This window comes from Bactrocera oleae, chromosome 3 (assembly GCF_042242935.1).
Source record: "Bactrocera oleae isolate idBacOlea1 chromosome 3, idBacOlea1, whole genome shotgun sequence".
In the NCBI taxonomy this organism is placed as follows: Eukaryota; Metazoa; Arthropoda; class Insecta; order Diptera; family Tephritidae; genus Bactrocera; species Bactrocera oleae.
The window spans coordinates 15,279,238-15,298,362 of NC_091537.1; the positions used below are offsets into that span (position 1 = coordinate 15,279,238).

A 19,125-nucleotide genomic window follows, 5' to 3' on the forward strand; every position below is an offset into this window, starting at 1 on the left:
GTTGACTGATTGTTTTTCTATTTGCATAATGTTATGCTGTTATTGTTGTTGTTGTTGTTTAATTCCACAGACGGTGACCTATTTAAAATTGGCTGTGCATATTATTTGCGCTATACTGATTGGCCTGCTATATGGCGACTCCGGTTCAAATGCGACAAAGCAGATTGCAAATTTAGGTTCATTCACAATACACAATACGTATTTATGGTATACGACAATGATGCCGGGCCTATTGAGATGTGAGTACATACAAGTATCCATATACATATATATGAACGTATATACATATAAATGAAAAAGTGGAGGGATTTCAAAAGTAGTATGTTGCTAGAAGTGTATTGAGTTGCTCGAGGAATGCTATGTACAAACATTTCGACACTTTCTCCTGTCCAGCTTTACGTAGACTGAAGTTGACTCTATATTAGCGGTCTCAAACGTTTCGACGATACCTGGAGGATTTTTTTTTATCTATATCTAGGAGTTTAAATCAAGCCTAACCCTTTGTCTATGATGCCATTGCCTTTGATAAATTATTTTTTGCTAAGTTATTCTGACCTTTAGCAATGAAGGGTTCTGTGAAACTGTAAAGTTAAGTCTTCTAGCTCTTCTCGTCTTGGCTAATGATACACATTATATACTCTTGAAATCGACAGTTTTCAAATATCGGCAAAATAACGTAAAAGTATATATATTTTTCCAATATAAATATTTTAAATAATACTGTTAATTACAATAACAATTTTCTTATATTTTAGTCCCTCAGGAAATCAGCATAGTCAAAAAGGAAACTTTCAACAATTGGTATAAATTACGAACGTATTATATGGCAACGCTGATAACGTCTACACCGGTACACGTAAGTTTGAAATTTTAAATTTTGTAAATGATACACCAAAGTCTATATCTATTTTCTTCTCGATTTCTCCCTCTTTATGCCACAGATCATATTTTCCATGACATATATCACCATCGCCTACCTGATGACCGATCAACCATTTGAAATTGAACGTTATGCCAAATTCATGTTGACAGCTGTCGTGGTGACGATATGCGCCGATGGACTGGGTGTACTATTAGGCACTATATTGAATCCAATTGTGAGTACTTGGTACTAAGAACCAATAATTGAAAATCAAAATTTCGATGTACGAGTACGTATCGAGTATGTATCGATAATACTACAAATAAACCCACAAGGGAAAGTGGTCAAGAAAATATTCTACTTCGATAAAATTTTCTTTGATCTATAGAAATGGGTTACTATTAAAGGGGTATTGTGGTATAGACGCCTTAATTTTAGGCATTTTTCAAACTGAGATAAAAAAAATTAATAACAGTTTTATTGATGTTCAAAGAATATAAAAAGGAATAAAAAAAGAAAATTTAAAAATCGGCCGGTGGAGTAGGGACTGCAAAAATAACGGTGCTTTTATTTTGCTTTGCAATCGCCTGGTGGCGAGTTATGCCAATGGGAATAGCATAAAAACCTTTTCCGTGAAAAAATACATATACAATTTTCATAATGATCGGTCAAATAGTTTCCGAGTCTATCGATTTCATAATATACACATCCTTCTTGATATAAATATATAGATAAAATAGTTTATTGTTATTATTTACAAATATATATAAATACATACATTTTTATTGAAAAAATATTTTCTTTACAGAACGGTACATTTGTCGGTGCTGTATTGACTTGTTTCATGTTGATATTCTCCGGTTTTCTTATACTGCTCACACATATGTCGAGCTTAATGCGCTTATTATCGTACTTATCACCAATTCGTTATGCGCTCGAGAGCATGGTGTTGGCGATATATTCTAATAATCGGGGGAATATTTATTGCCCAATGGATGTGGTGTATTGTCATTTTAAGTGAGTAGTAATAAGGAAAAACTTTCGTTTGTAAGAATTTGCGGAAAGCAGGATGTTAGAAAAATAATCGAAAAAAATGTGTAATAACCTAATATTTGAAAAAACAAATTCAAAACAAGATATCTTTACGAAATTTGGCATAGATTATTGTCCCAAGCAATGTAACAAACTTCGAAATATTTTATTTAAGAAATTATCTTCACTAAATTTGGCTTAGATTATTGTCCAAGGTAAGTGTGTAATCTCCGAATATATTGTTTAGATCGGAACATTATAGCTAATAGCTGCCATATAAACTGGCTTATCAAAATCAAAATACAAATTCTTTTAGAATATACCCTTTTATGCTATAAGAAATGCAACTGTAAAGGGTATTATAGCTAGCTATATAGTTTTTGTTTAATAATCAAAATACACAAAGTAAGATAAGTATGTTACATTTAATTTTTATGAAAGTATACATTCGAAACCGCCCGAGCTTAGTTAATTCTAAATTTTATTAACCGGATATATATATCTTTATTAGAATTTCTTGAAATTTATATTTTTTTTTTGCAGAAATGCCAGTACAGTGCTACGCAGTTTCGGCATGGAAAATGGAAATTTCGGCATGAATATATTAATAATGTTTCTGCAACTGTCGACTTTTAAAGGACTAGCTTATGTTATGCTAAAGCGAAAGCTGCGAACGTAAAATATTTTATATTATAATTCATATAATGTAATATGTTTGCGTATATATATATGTATGTATGTATAAATATAGGTGATATATGTAAGTAGAAAATACTGTTAATTTACTAGTAGTAGTAGTATTATATCTAAATATTTGTTTATAAAATAAGTTACGGTGTATTGTTCGAAATATGTAGCAAAATTAAATAAAAAATAGTGCTACAACAAAAAGAAAAACAAAAAATGTGTGCATAAATATGTATGTATAGCGATAAACTACTGTAAAAGCAGCCAAAAATTAGCAAATATTAATCAAAGTAAACGATATTCTAAAACAACTAAGCCTTTGCAGCATAAACAAAGCCGTTATAATTGAGAATGAATAACAAAATTACTTGCAATATTTATTTATTAAATATGAAGCAAAATCGTTTAAAGTCATATTGCTATAAATATTTACAAATGCCAACTGAATACTTAAATATTAAATATAATGAACAAACGCAAAAGTAAAAAAAAAAATAAATTAAAAAAAAAAAAAACAACAACAAAACAAAACCTATGTGTGATAGTATTATAATTTTAAATAAACAAGAACTAAAGTTAAAAAAAATATTTTTAAAACACATGTGTTTTACATAAGTACGTTCATATGTATGTCTGTATATCTACAAAGTGTAAAATTTGTTTTAGATTGTATTAAGCACAAATATATTTGTATATGATATAATAAAAGTAGTTTGTGTGATAAGACGTTCGTGCCTGCATACTTACTCTATAAATATATTTAATTATTGTATATATACATATAAGCACTTTTATATATGTATGTGCACATGCACACATACAAAGTAAACAAATGCACTAAAGTTTATAAGTGAAGGAATTTTCGAAGTTGTTTGGTAAGCAGCAGAATACAAAGTAAACGAATAATAATACCTGTAGTTAAGTTATTTTGTGAGCGTTGTTAGTTTTATTATAAATTTTTAACAGCACGCAAATGTTAAATGAATAATAAATGGAGTGATTTGGAAAAAAAGACGTTGTTCTTTCGTTTTTACTATTATTACTGTTTACAGTTAAACTGAAGCGCTTTGATCGGTCATGGTTATGGCAGCTATATGCAATAGTTGTCGGATATCAGTGGTTCCGACACATGAGGGAAGAATCTTGAGAAGAAAAGAACGTGGGCAAAATTTCAGATCAATATCTGAAAAACTGAGGCTAAATCACCAACTGATATTAACTGTGTGGGCAAATATACTGGGATTTACACAAACGTGAAATGTGTTTACATTTTATTTGGAAAGTTTAAGGAGTAGCGAGAGCACATAATTATTTTTGCAATTGGATCTTTCTGAACATTTCGTTATGACACACTTTTTCTGTGCATCTGCAGCCTCGAGCTTTAACATAAAACGCTCATGTTTGTATCCTCATAATACAGTTATGTTCCAATTTTTCCCTTTCATTCGTTAACTGTAGTTTTAGAATATTCCTTTGTGCCATTAGTGCTGCAAACTTTTCGGATTAACAGCTGTTCTGACTAACTTCCTTACTTTGCTAATAAAAACATCGTATTTTTCTTCTATTAAAGGATAGTTCAATTAGCGTTTAGTAGACAAGTTGAATAAAAATTTTAATCATCTTTAGGCAAGATATGATGAAGATATCTTTTTCTACTATACCCGAAATAAGTTCCGTTAGGACTGTTGCCATTCTTTATATATTATATTTATGAAAAACTTGTATTCATAAATACTTTATATAGGACTATGACTATTTCGATCGATTTTTTTTCCAATTAAATGTCCATGCTTTGTAAGGAGATTCAATAGAAGCATAATTTCAATGTCGGTAGAATGTGGCGCATATTTCCGCTTTCTTTCCTCTTTCATAGTTGAATTTATGTTAGTATGTACATGTGTATTTGAGCTTAAATTTACAATCAAAAAGCTATAGACGAAATTTTATTAGGCTTGGATAAAATTATCAATGCACTATAATGATTTTAAATTCATTTTAATAATAACTTAATATCAAATATCAACAGATATAACGGAATAACCAAATACTCAAAGTGAGAAAGTCAGAGCATAGTTCAACTCAATGCTAATCAACTTTGAATTGATATATTTATTTCACGTTTTTTTGGAGCAGTTCATAACCAAATCGGTAAATGATATTATTCTCAAAACTAAAGGCCTAATAATAAACCATTTTTAAAAATTAATAATAATGTATATCTAAATACCATCGATATTTTCACCTTAAATTATTTACAAGTTAATTAAGTTAGTTGATACGGTAGCTCTTGTAAGAGCACTGCTTTTTCCGCTCTATTACAATTTATCAGCTGTCATTCTGGTTTCTGCAGTAAACGTCAAATAAACGAAAGCAGTGCAAAAAGTTTTCTTTGATATAAATTTAACTAATTAATTTTATTTAGAAAGTGTATATTCCGCACAAATAATAATGTTTAAATCAAGTTTTGAAAAAAATCTTGGTAAGCGAAAGATACAATTTACAGTTTTACGGAGAAATATATTACATTTTACAATCTAATGACTCAGCAGCCAAAGTACAGCTTAACGATAAGTAACACTAACTGCAACGGGTGGGTCAGCGAACTGCCTTGTCACTATCAGCAGAGCACTTAATTTTTATCATTTACGTATAAATATCTAATATTTTTCGAAACTTTCAGAAAATGCCACAAGCCACCTGCGTTTGGAGCCTGAGTGGCCTTCTATTCTACTCATTTGTGATGAAATCAATCAAAAGGATGTCACGTAAGTGCAAAATATTTACATACATATGTATATACTTATATTATTGTTAGTTGTATGCATATGTACTTATGAATGTTACATTTTCTGTATTTAAATGCGCATTAACTTTTATTATTGTTTTATTTCTAAATTCTAGTCCCAAAAACGCTTTTGCTGCAATTAAGAAAAAAATGAGTTCACCGAATCCACATTCAGCTTGTTATGCGCTCCTGGTGTTGGAAAGTGTAGTAAAAAATTGTGGCGCTCCAATGCATGACGAAGTTTTTACCAGGGAGAACTGTGAAATGTTTAGTAACTTTCTGGAGCAGACACCACATGAAAATGTGCGTCAGAAAATGTTGGAATTAGTGCAGACTTGGGCATATGCATTTCGCTCATCAGAGAAATATCAATCAATAAAGGTTAGTATATGCATGTGTGCTGAAGAAAAGAAAATGAAACAAAGAAAAAAAGTTAAAATGAATGCATAGCATGTAGGCAATGACTGATAATTCGGTAGAGATAAAGAAAGTCCGCTTAACATAATGAAAGTGTATTGATGAACTTAATTGAATTACGCTTTTCAATCCAATAAGGTCTGAAAACTTGTTCGCTTCAAACAACTTTTAATTTTGCGCTTTTAAAATGAGTACCGAATCGGAGTTAAGCCTGGATGAAGAAGTGAAGATTTTATGCAACCAAATGAAAAGTAAAATACGAGTATTGCCTTTTCTTTTTAGGACACTATGACTATACTAAAAGCAAAGGGACATACTTTCCCAGAGCTGAAAGAAGCAGATGCTATGTTCACAGCCGACACTGCGCCAATTTGGGTTGATGGCAAAGTATGTCATCGCTGTCGCGACGAATTCAACTTCACCAATCGTAAGCATCATTGCCGCAATTGTGGTCAAGTATTTTGTGGTAAATGCTCCAACAAACAGTGTCCACTACCTAAATTTGGCATTGAAAAGGATGTAAGCTTGTTTGTTTTTTGGGCAATAATTTTAATACAACTTTATAAAAATGTGAAATTTTTGTCTAGGTGCGCGTTTGTGATGGCTGCTATGTAATTTTACAACGTCCGAATACCAAGCCAGCAGTACGTACTGCAGCTGAGAGTGATTTGCCAGCTGAATATGTCAATAGTTCGCTTTCACAGCAAGTGCAGGTGTGTGTGAGTGTGCAATTTTCGTCAAATTATTAACAACAGTTTCAATAGAAACAATTTTAAGTTAATTTATCAAATTTGTTTATAGACGCCACCACGTAAAAGTGAACAAGAATTGAAAGAAGAAGAAGAACTACAGTTAGCTTTAGCGTTGAGTCAATCGGAGGCCGAGGAAAAGAAGAAACAACAAAAACCAAACGTAAGTTGGAACGTTATCTTATCGAAACGTCGATAAACAAAGACAAAATATGAGAAAGAGCGCAAATAATAATATTTTTCGTATCAATTTACTTTAGTATTTGGTCGCTTACCGTATGCCAGAGCGTTCGCCAAGTCCCGAAGCACCGCCAGCACCTAAAGAATATCAGCAAGAAGAAACGAATCCAGATCTGGCTAAATATTTGAATCGCTCTTATTGGGAACAACGCAAAGTAAACGAATCGCCGTTGGCAAGTCCATCAGCACCGAGCCCAATGCCGACGCCGCAACCGCAAGCAGAACCGGCACCTACACAACCAAAGGTGTTTATATTTTATATTATATATTATTAGTCATTTCTTTATGCAAGAAAGTGTTTACTAAATTTAATTTTGCCCACAGTCAGCTGATGAGGTGCAAATCGACAAATTCGCCTCGAATATGCGCGCACAAGTGGATATTTTTGTAAATCGTATGAAATCAAATTCCAGTCGTGGACGCAGCATTTCAAATGACTCTTCCGTACAAACACTCTTCTTGAATTTAACTTCGTTGCACTCACAGCAACTTTCCTACATTAAAGAGATGGATGACAAGCGCATGTGGTACGAACAATTACAGGATAAATTGGCGCAAATCAAAGACTCACGTGCCGCGCTAGATGTTCTCCGACAGGAGCATGTAGAGAAGCTGCGACGCATGGCTGAAGAGCAAGAGCGTCAAAGGCAAATACAAATGGCACAGAAATTGGAAATAATGCGTAAGAAGAAGCAAGAATATTTGCAATATCAACGACAACTAGCGCTGCAGCGCATACAAGAACAAGAACGCGAAATGCAATTGCGTCAAGAGCAACAGAAAGCACAATATCTCATGGGGCAGACAGCATTCCCCTTTATGCCACCGGGTGTTGTTGGTGGGCCACAAGTTTCGCCGTCCCATCAAATGAATAATGTCTACAATCCATATGCATTTAATCCGAATTCACCGGGACCAGTAAATGCCGCTGGTGGTGGTGGTGGCGGTGGTGCACAATATAATCCAACAGGTGGCATCATGAATCCGGCTGGTGGACCTGTGGCACCAGGTGCCTTACCACCAGGTATGTATGCAACAGGTGGTGTAGTGCCAGGACAACCGAATCAACAACATCCAGGTATGATGTTGCAGCAGGGACAAATTGCACAGCAAGGTATGATGGCGCCGGGGGCACCACAGATGGGTGACAGCATGTCAAACATGCAAGGTAAGTGAATATATTTAATGCTGACACTTTAAATAGTTTAAAAACACTTGGTCTTCTGTCACTTTTTAGCTCAACAACCGTCTAATCCAGCTTTAGGATCACAACAACAACAACAACAACAACAGCAGCAACAACAACAACAGCAGCAACAACAACAACAGCAACATCCTTCGCAGTTGACGCATGTTATGCTGCAGCAACAAAATGTTTTGCAAACTCATCCACCTATTCAAATGCCGCCACACCAAGCACAACATATGCAACCGCCACCACAACAACAACAGCCGCAACAGCAACAACAGGTACCCCAACAGCAACAGCAACCACCACAAGTTCCACAACAACAACCACCGCAACAACAACAAGCACAGATACAAGCTGTTGCTGCAGCACCCGCACCACCACAATCAGAACCGGAGCCACCAGCCGCCGCCCCTGAAGAACCCGCTACAGCGGAGCTAATAAGTTTTGATTAATCTTATAATATCTAATAACTGTTAAACTTTAAATAAAATTACTATCCCAAAACACACATACATATATACATATAATATAGTAGTATACAATATTAATCATTCCTTGAACGAGTAAATAAAAATAAAAAACGAAATTAAATAGAACTACTGAATTCACCAGCTTTTACTACTTTATATATGCCAATTACGTGAATGTGAACGTGGATGCTAAAAATATGAATTTAATCAATTGGCATCCCAAAATAAATTAGTTAAAAATGTTAAACAATTTTCTCAAATTAATAAAAATAAATTTGAGTTTCAAATTAATGGAATTCAATACAATATAAATACATAAATGTAGTCGTTTTCAAAATGCTGTTTAGAGTTTAGAGTTTTAGGCGTTTGTCGTCAATATTATGCGTCAATATTGCGACACTGTTGTTTTCTGCAGATACTCAGCTGATATTTATACTGCAACATCTCTGCATCGAATATGATGCTATTTTGCGGCACTTATTAAGACTCGAACATACCCAAATCAACTAGTTTTCGTTGTTGTTATAGTCTCTTTATTTCGAGAATCTAACCCTGTTTGGTTCCGTTAGTAAAAAAATCTTTGTAGTAATTTGGAGGAATACTGCTGTGTTGACAGTCCTCGGCCGGATAAAAATTTGGTTCGTTCCGGTTACTTAGACCCGACGGTCGTGGCTTTGTAGGTCTTGAAGGTCAGCCAAGGAACGTAGTTCTGCTGAGGTAGGCAGTAGATTAGATTATTAAGCCTGTGAGGGTTCGTCTTTACAGTTTTTTCGTCATCAAGGTGTGGAGGTTTCTTCACTGTGTATCGCTTGTCTCCACGAACCGGACAAGGTTGACCTACTATAAACTATTTGATCCAAATATTGCTACAAAGCTTATTTCTATATTTTCCCTAATGGAGATTACGACTAGCATTAGCGGTTGTTGTTGTTGTTGTAGTGACAGAAACATTTTCCAATTAATTTAGCGTTTTGCGTCAAGTTAACAGTTTTTGGTCGTATATAAATACAGACCAGACTGCTGTGGGAATGGTGTAGATTGATCACAAGGGAATCTATGTTGAACTTTTGGGTATAACTTGGATTGACATCAATATAAACAGCAAAAATCAGCCTATCTCATGTTTTTTGTTTTAATAGAAAACGGATTTTTAATATATATGTATATAATATATATATAATATATTAAGCTTGGCATGTTGAAATTCGTTCTTCATAAAGAGTTCGTAGTACTGAGAAATACCCTTTATGAAATAGAAGCCTTTCTAATTATAACGGAGCCAGCGATTATGTTAGGTTAAATGGCTGATCCCTCAAGATGACGTTAGATCACACTTAGACTGCTGATTTTCGCTATTTGACCTGGATGTCTAAAGGACTGAAACACCCTTGTTTTGGCAAAGTCTAGACATTTACGCCAAGAAAGTGTTGAAATGATCCGGCATCCGGTGAAATGTTCAAGCGCATGAATTCCGATCGGACAGTGTCCAGTTAGAATTCTTACAACGATTGAAAGGTGGACATTGGTAAGAGTAAAGAGCTCACCAGACCTCTTATGATTTACCCTGGGCCAGAAGGATTTTGCAAATGCACAGTTGCTAGTAGTTGTTCAATACTTGCTGAGCTGGTCTGAGGCCCAACCATCCAGTAGTGAACCGCAAGAAGCCAATGGAGCTTCTAACCGTTCTTATTCCGTAGTTAATGAGACTGAAGTATAGGGTCTACCAACAAGAACTACGTGATGTTAATTTCATTTAGACACTCAAATTTGCTCAAAATGGGTTTTATTTTTTTGTTATGCTGACAAGTTTATGCCATTTATGATTTGAATATAAAGTCGGCCAAATGACCACCACGGTTACATTGGCATATCTTCACCCGTTTGCTCCAATTTTCGATGATGCCGCCATACCACAATTTGCCCCAAACGGTAATTTTTTGGGGATGCAATTGTGTTTCCTGAACCCCACGAAGATTTGACTAACCCCAATAGCGAGAATTTTGTCTGTTGACGAAGTCGTTAAACCAGAAATGGGCCTCATCTGTGATGATGATTTTTCGATGAGCGTGAATTTGTAAATTTTGCGAAGAACGTGAATTTCCGTAATATCTTGAGCAATTTCCAAGTGTTGTTCCAAAGTGAAATGTTACGTCATCCCTATTGGTAGACGCTGTTCTTGACCTAGCAAGTTCATCAGCCTTGTAGCTTTTTGTAATACCGCTGTGGCCAAGCATCTACACAGCTATAGATTATAAATTATTTTTACTTAGTCGATTAAGTTTTGTTGGGATACTAAGCGATATATGTGTTAAGATCGATGCGGAAATCGATGTGTTATCCCAATATCGATTAGATTTACTATGTCTACAGTCATACAGATAAAACCCAATTATTAATAATGAATTGTAACCATGCACACTATAGATCCATCAAAACCATGTTAGGCACATTAAAATACTTGCTTTTCAGTAGTTGAACTTTTTATATTGCGTAATGATCCTTTTGTGAATTTCATACTTAAATTATATATCCTACAAGTACCTTACATATTTTATTACGAACGGAGCCCGAATATCGCACTCGATGCATAATGGATATATACCAGGTATACCAGTATGCAATGAGCATTTTTTGTACAAATGAAATACTAATTTTGAATGGAAAAGAAAAAAAAATTCAAAATATTGAACAATGCTTTTTACACATTTTGACCACCTTTCTGGCAATTTGTGGATACCATGCCAATAGAGATGTTCCTCTTTGAAGAAAACCAATCAGACACCCAATTTTCGACTGCTGCGTAGGAATCGAAGAGCTGCTCAGCCAATGCGTGTCCCATCGATGAAAACAAATGGTAATCGGAAGGAGCCAAGTCTGGTGGATACGGCGACCGGGGTAGCAGCTCCCAGCCAAGTACATACTTTAATTGTATCCCGAACCGATTTTACTTTGTCATGTAACAAAATTTTGTTGCCATGCCTTCTGGTCCATTCTGATCGTTTTTCGATCAATACATGGTTCAAATTAATCACTTGTTGTCTGTAGCGATTAGTATTAACAGTTTCACCAGGTTTTAGAAGCTTACGATAGATGTATTATCTTCTTTCAATATTGTTTGCAGTTCGGCGTCTTTAAACTTTTTGGTGGTCTTCCACGTTTTTAATTTCTTATATCAAAATCATTATCTCTGAACCGTTGAAACCATATTTTGCATGTTGCTTCTGATAGAAAATGATCACCATATGCCTCGACAAGCATTCGATGTGATTCTGCACCACTTTTCTTCAAATGGAAGCAAAAACTTAATGCTTTTCACAAATCATCACTTTCCGGTACAAAATTTGACATTTTCAATTCAATGAAATAATATGATGTTGTTTGTACAACGACTGTAAGGTTATTGAATATGTCTGACAGATGTTATGCCAACCAAACAGAAAAAACTTAAGGCTTGTTCACAACAAATGTTCCCTATCAACACATTTGTATCTTAATACTCACTTCTTATCGGTATACCGGTAATTCTATAGTATATCGTCTAATTTCATAGTATTCATTATTTAAGCTTCATCACTCATATACATACACATTTAGAATTCTCAGAATACGCGTCATAATTTTATAATACTCCCTACTTTATATCACACGTCATCGTTTTCAATCTCGCTGAATTTTTTAACAGAAAACGAAAAATTGCAGCTAAGAATACTTCAAACCGAAATGCTCCGAATTCGCACCAGAAAGTCTTTTAAATTCTACAACATAAGATAAGAGCAGCCAACTTCAGTAACATAACCTCAAAAAATTAGTAGCAACAAAAAAAAAACTTGAGAATTTTCGAAAACAAAAGGGAAAGTCTCTGCGGATATGAGTTGATGGATGCAAAGCAAATGCAAATAAAAAGAATGTAACGGTATCTGGTGATATTGCAACATAAAAGTGGTATGCAAATGAGACATATGTGCACACAAAAATGAAGAAAAAAGGCATACAATGTATGCACAGCTCTGTCACATGTTTACAAAGACTGCATAGTTCGTCTCACACCGCCGGCTTGTGTCTCGTGGCAAGTACTGGGCACAGCGATGCTTCGCTCCCTTCAAGATTTTATTTTATTCTTTGCAAATTTCTGCCACATATTGTGCGCTTTGCTTTTTTTTGTGTTGGTAGTTGTCTCACAATTGTTGCTTGCTCCTGTTGCTCGTCTGTTGTTCTGCCAAATGCCAATGCAACACTGTGTGTCTAACGTATTGTCCGCCGTCTTCCAAATTCGTTGTTTGTATGCGTGTGGCATACGCGCTCAACAGCATTGTGCTTTCTTCTTCATATTTTTTTTTTTGGCATAACTTCAAGCACAGCAACAATACCAGCAACAAAAATGCGTTTGGATTGCTCTAATGCAATTTAACTTTTCTACTTTTCTACTTTTCCTTCCATTGAGTCAACTACACTTCCGTTATGGTTTCCTCTTGCTATGCCCGGGGTGGCATTTTTGCTACTGCCGCAAGCATCTTTTGTTTCTCGCCATAGCTTCAATAGAAGTTAGGAAGCCGATTGAATGGGGAGCGCTCTTCCAAAGTGCATGAGATGTTTTGAAGAAATTCCTTCTTTCTTTGCTGGGCTTTTTATTGCTTTCAAGTGGATGTGTATTTGTGTGTGTGTGTGTATGTGATGGCATGGATTGTTGTGCTTCATAAACACACATTGACCTGTTTGTGCTATGAAAGTCTCGTCTAGTTGAACTAACCAAGAAAGGTGAACAGAGTTAGCTGGGCAGTTAGAAATAATATATTGTGGCTCTGCAGTTTTTCTGGTTACCAGTCTTAGCAGCAGTCAAATGGACCAAGAGCTTAAAAACTCTTTGTTTGAAATTTTTTATTATTTTTTATTGTTTTATGCGGGATTTGTGCGACCGAAAGATTTAAGGAAAATCTTCCCTCTGAACTGTACTCAGATGTTAGGGTTGCCATGGACAGTAATCTATGCCATATTTCGAGAAGATATCTTGTCAAATTAAAACGTTTTTAATTCAAGAACTTGATTTTCGGTGGTCAATTTGTATGTCAGCTATATGGTATAGTGATCCGATATTGGCGATTCCGACACATGAGCAGCTCCTTGAGGAGGAACAAATGTGTGCAAATTTTAAGGCTGATATCTCAAAAATTTAGCGCCTAGTTCGCGTATAAACAGACGGAAATGGCTAAATCGACTCAGCTCGTCACGCTGACACTTTGTAGGGTTTCCGACGTTTGCTTCTGGGTGTAACAAACTTCTTATAATTATGATAAAAACTTCTAAATCATAAAGAAATACGCGGCGGTCCGATAAATATTTCGCTTGCAAGAGAATAGGCCAAATTTTGGAAAAACGACAATTTATTACTCAATATAGTTTACAATATATAATAATAACTGCTGAAGAACACGTCTGAAAAATACATTATCTGGAGGTTGGCAGAGTATACGTCTTCATTCGATCAAATATCTACTCGGCGAGTGCCTTTTACGATTTTGGAAACAAAAAGAAGGCGTATGTAGACAAATCTGGAAGAAACGGTGCATAAGGCAGCAGTTCTTCGAATAATTTGGTTCTGACTACACCAGAGGTGTGAGCTGATGCGTTATCAGGTTGGAGGAGCAATGTGTTTTTGCAAAATGGAATCGTTTTTATGCATTTGTGAAACCCAGTGGCCATGACCATTCGACTCAATAGTAAGTTTTCGCATTTTCGAAGCAGATACGGTGAGTGAAGTCCACTATTGCGACTGCTGCTTGGTTTCTGATGAATACCACTGGATCCGTGTTTCGTCGAGCGTCAGGGAACGATGTAATACTTTTACAGATTGCGCGTTAATGGCGTCAAAAGCTGATGGAAAGTGGCTTCACGGTTGCGCTTTTGACTTGGAGTGAGCAAACGCGATTCGTATCTCACGAAGAGCTTTTTTTTGCCCAATATTTCAAGCAATATATTTACGAGAAAGTGCTATACGACAGTCAATTCATTTCGCGATAGTTGAATATTTATTGGACCATCCTCGTATAATTCGTATGTTCATATTAAAAATGCATATTTAATTTTTTTTTGCTGTAATTTTTTAATACAAAATAATATGCCGCTAGTAAAAGAATCGCGTTGCAACAATAATCCTCACGTGCCGTGAGGCATTCGTAAATCTCAGTAAATAACGCAAACTTACAACATATTGTGTTACATACATACATACATATGTATGTGGGTACACCCGCAAGCGTAGTCAGTGCATGTAGAAAAACCCGCGTATGTGCTTCGCACCGGTAGTTGTTTGTAATTCAAACAAAATAGCTAAAAGCTTACTTAAAAACTTATTTATTTTTTTTACAAATTTTTTTTTTGTCTGCATTCGACAAATTTCACGTTAATCATACTTTTCGCTGAGTGTTGAGAAACTGAAACCACTTAATTGAAACAGCGTCAAAGCAATGCCGGAGTAAGTACTTAGAATTTTTACAAAATTCAACTAATTAATCAACGCTCTTGCTGGAACTCTGAACCGCGATGGCAAGAAAATAAAGTGCATGTAGCTGAAGCACAGCTAAGGCTTGCCCACAAGTGACTGAAAAATGAAGCAAATACGCACACATACATACGTAAGAACACACACATACATTTATAAGTAAATACAAATACTGTTAATTTTCATTTCGTTGCAAGCAGAGAGCATAAAAAGCGTGTGGCGCTATAGCATACGATATAGTTAATAACCGATTTTCCGCATGGAAATTTAATAATATTTTCAATTTTCTTTGTTGTTGTAATATTTCGCTCACGACAATTTTAAGTTCACATTACTGTCGAAATAAAATATCAGCAAAGCCTCAGCATCAGCCTCAGGCTCAGCGTCAGCCATGAAACAACTACCCGCAGGCAAGTCATCAACTTTCGTTGCATAGCTGAAGGCGCGATGGTAAATGCCAAGCGCTGCTGTCTGGCGCTGACATCGCCACTTAATGTGTTTGTAGTGTTGGATATTAAAAAATAAGACCATCAACCAAATATGGTAGAAGCAAATAAAAAGGAGTAAATTCAGTTGCAGAAGTTAAAAGGAAAATTAAAATGAGTTTCATGCACGTAAATAGCGGCGGTCGTTGGTAAAGGCGACATTAAATAGCAGCCATATATTACTGACTTACATACACTTGTACACGTATGTGTAGTGCATGTCAGTAGTGGACGTTGAAGATATTTGAATAAGTGTTTCAAGCTATACTTTTAGTCTTTTTATAACCTGGAAAGGTTATATTTAGTTTGACACGAAGTTCGTAGCAACAAGAATGAAACGTCGGGACTCTACAAAGTATATTTATAAATGATCAGTGTGATGAGCTGAGTCAATTGGTCTGTCTATCCTTGCGTCCGTCTGCATATACGCAAAGTAGTCACTCAGTTTTAGAGATATCGATTTGAACTTTTGAATACGTCTTTTTCTCCCCAAGAAACTGCTTATTTGACCACCGATGTCGGACTACTATAGCATACAGCTGTCATACAAACTGACCGATCAGAATCAAGTTCTTGTGTAGAAATCTTTTTATATCCATTCAAGCTATAAGTAATGTAATAATACTGAAACTGTGTGAGCCTTTACTTACCAAGGCGTCGAACTCAGAACCGATAATTCAACAAGTTTGAGTATCGAAGATATAATACAAGCTGTCAATAGATCATACGCGTTCCTAATGAAACTGTTCAAATCAAAGCTATTCAATAGGCAATGTAAGCTAGCTCTATACAAAGCCACCATTCGAACAGTTTTGTGCTATGGAGCAGAATCTTGGAGCCATAAAAGATAATGACGAGTGTTGTAGTAGATGGAACGATGACTTAGACCAGCTTATAAGGGGTAAAAACGTTATATGCTTTATCAGAGCGCCGCGAATAAGATGGCTCGGCCATGCAACAAGAATGAACAACAAGAGAGCGTAGAAGAAAATTGTAGAAGCCAAAGCAATCACCATTAAAGCAAGGAGAAAACCGCGAACAAGATGGTTTGACAAACAATATAAAAGTGAAAACCGCAAATGACTGAGATTTCTCACAAGGAGCTGTAGCGCCAAAAGATGATGAATGCGCCTCTGAAGCGTATTATAGCTTCGGTAGATGGTCAGTTTGGTTAGTTAAGTGCAGCGAAGACGCGCAGGCGTAACCTGTTGTATGAATGCTAATTTTACTATTTTTTTTTCAAACTTTCGACGAAGAGAACTCAGCTGTTCCTAATGAACAAAGATAACTTGAATCAGCAGAACTCTATAGCGATGGTGTCTGTATATAATAGATATTTAACCAAATATTGAATTGTTGAAGGATGTTTAAAGCCTCGATCGAACCAACGAAGTTATAATTAATTGCAGAGTCACAGTAATTCATATCACAAGTTTCAACTTGACGATTGGATGGTGAAGGGAAAGATATTACTTTTTCGGCAGAGGTTAAAGCTTTACAATAAAATATGTAAAAATATTTGCCTCTCAAGGTAAAGGCTATGACAGGAGACATTTGGAAGTCTATAAAAAGTTGAACACTTTGTTTACAGCTATTAAAACAATCTTTCCACAATCTATGATACGAAAGAAAGTGTTTGATAACTGGTGAAATATTGATTTTTGCCTAAACGTTGTCAAATCTCTGAAATCTCAAGAGTAATGCATAACAAAAATTGAAAAGAAATCAGTAAATTTGCAAAGTTCAACAGATTTATTCGCTCTACTGATGAGTCATGTAAATCCAAACAGAAGTTATTTTTTCACGCTCTTCATAAAACTGTAGTCACGAAAGTTCAACCCTTTATTTTGCTCGGCACTGCTTCTTCTTATATCATAGTTTAAATGTATAAATTGTATGAAAAAATTGCGCATACGCAGTGGATGCTCACAACCACTGTTATTTTTTAATATTAAATATGATTAAAAGCACACACCAGTTTCAAAAAAAAACATTTACATACAGTTGTGAACATAGAAAGTTAAAAATAAACTGCCAAAAGGATTCTTTAGACTATGATGTCTATTGTATGTGTCTTAATTATTGAGTTTTTTCGTACCAAAAAAGTCTTTATTGCTTTTATGGGTAAATACAAGTACTATTACTAACTCTGTTACATAAATATAACTGGATAAATGATGCAGCTTGCCGATATGGAGGAAAGGTTGTAGGATACTTCTTTAATTATATGTATGTTTGTGATTTCTAACAATTATTCGCCTTTTATACCTACGTTATTGTCCCCATTTCTTTCTAATAAACTACATAGTATTGCCAATTAACACAAGTTTTTCATAGTGTCCTCATTTCAATGGCTGTTACTGTATTATTTTATGTAAATACACACAATTACACAAATAACTGCTTGCTACGTTTTTAAATTATTGTTAAGTGAGTAAATGGCTGGCAGTGGACAAAACGAGAAAGTAAATTAACATTATTAATATTTTTTTGTAATATAATTTCGTTATGTTTCACATTGTGGGAATGTATTTGTGAGTAAATGTATAGCAAAACGATTGATTAAATAGTTGCTGTTCGCAAACTGAAAGTTCCTTTGAGTGGCGCTAAAGGATAAACCAAAATGGTGTAAATTATGAAAAAATTATATACGAGGTGTAGTCAAAAAGTAAGCTGACCTTATGCAAGCTGTGGATATTCAAAGTCAAACATTTCGAACATTCAATTAACGTAAATAATTATTACCAATATAATTGGTATCGCGTCGAAATTGAAAAAGAATGAGCGGTATCGATTATGAACGCCACAGTTTTCTTCGTTTTTTATACTCCGAACAGTTTGTAACACCCAGAAGCAATTCGGAAACCCTATAATTTATGTATGTATATAAGTGAATAGAGTGAAGAGCTGAGTCGATTGAGCTGTATAGTTAGTATAGAGTATATATATATATATAAAGTATAGTATAATATTATTCAACAGTTTTGATAAAAGTTAAGTGTAATTACTTTTTGAATACACCTCGTAATAAAATATTTCATTGCTGCATGGATCAATTGAAATTGAGTTGATTTATAAGCGGAATTACATTGAAATCTGCAAATAAAATCAGTTAACGACAACCGGATGAAAAAGTGTTCAGCTATCCATAAATGATTACCTGTTTGGATAATATTTCAATATGTTTCTACGATTTGTCCGATTTCTAGCTTTTTAGTTGGACGTTCAATTTTTCGGGCACATATCCATTTTAAATTGACTCACTATGAAGTACACATGCTAAAAAATATTTGGTCTAACTCAAAGCTCGGCCTCTATCCAAGAGTACTAAGCTTAACTAGAATACTGTACAAATTTTTTGACATTTCATTCGAACGTTTTCAAGTTATTGCGCTCAAAGTGACATTACGTCTGCCCTCCCTGTTTAAAAAGGAAAAAAAAGGAATTTGGTGTTTTGATAAAACATTACTTCCTGCTAGAGAAAAACCGTTGATGCAAAGCAATGTATTGATGTATAAGTGTTACGGCTAACCTACGTCAGAGTATTCAAGAGTCAAAAACTGGGTTGCAGAGGACGTTATATTAAAGAACTAAGTCATATTACATGTAGTAAAAGGTTCTCACATTCTAGACCAATAACTTGATCATAGTAAAATTCGAAGGCTTTATCAAAATACAAGAATAACAATTTTCGAATAAAATTCTTGCAA

At 34.9% G+C, this 19,125-nt stretch overlaps 2 protein-coding genes across 9 annotated transcripts in view; both read left to right on the plus strand.

The window, feature by feature from the left end:
- Positions 1-3,593, plus strand: part of LOC106620269 (ATP-binding cassette sub-family G member 1) — a 38,936-nt gene extending 35,343 nt beyond the window's left edge. For all 5 annotated transcript variants that reach the window (XM_036366993.2, XM_036366994.2, XM_070107548.1 and 2 more), the window contains 5 exons: positions 71-239; positions 756-856; positions 942-1,097; positions 1,671-1,879; positions 2,438-3,593. In XM_036366993.2, coding sequence (XP_036222886.2) covers positions 71-239; positions 756-856; positions 942-1,097; positions 1,671-1,879; positions 2,438-2,573 — 771 coding nt within the window. In that variant the 3' untranslated portion in view covers positions 2,574-3,593. The remainder of the gene's footprint in view (positions 1-70; positions 240-755; positions 857-941; positions 1,098-1,670; positions 1,880-2,437) is intronic.
- Positions 3,594-4,904: 1,311 nt separating this feature from the next.
- On the plus strand, positions 4,905-8,568 carry Hrs (Hepatocyte growth factor regulated tyrosine kinase substrate). Of its 4 annotated transcripts, none has more exons than XM_014238719.3 (9): positions 4,905-5,060; positions 5,262-5,346; positions 5,483-5,747; positions 6,066-6,302; positions 6,371-6,502; positions 6,585-6,695; positions 6,793-7,017; positions 7,097-7,940; positions 8,010-8,568. In XM_014238719.3, the coding sequence occupies exons 1-9, from the start codon at positions 5,030-5,032 to the stop codon at positions 8,414-8,416; spliced, it is 2,337 nt and encodes a 778-aa protein (XP_014094194.3). In that variant the 5' UTR covers positions 4,905-5,029; the 3' UTR covers positions 8,417-8,568. The 4 variants fall into 4 exon arrangements, with proteins under 4 accessions (XP_014094194.3, XP_014094195.3, XP_036222879.2 ...); XM_014238720.3 differs by having other exon boundaries at positions 6,371-6,496; XM_036366986.2 differs by lacking the exons at positions 4,905-5,060; positions 5,262-5,346; positions 5,483-5,747 and adding an exon at positions 5,856-6,006.
- The last annotated feature ends 10,557 nt before the right edge of the window (positions 8,569-19,125 follow it).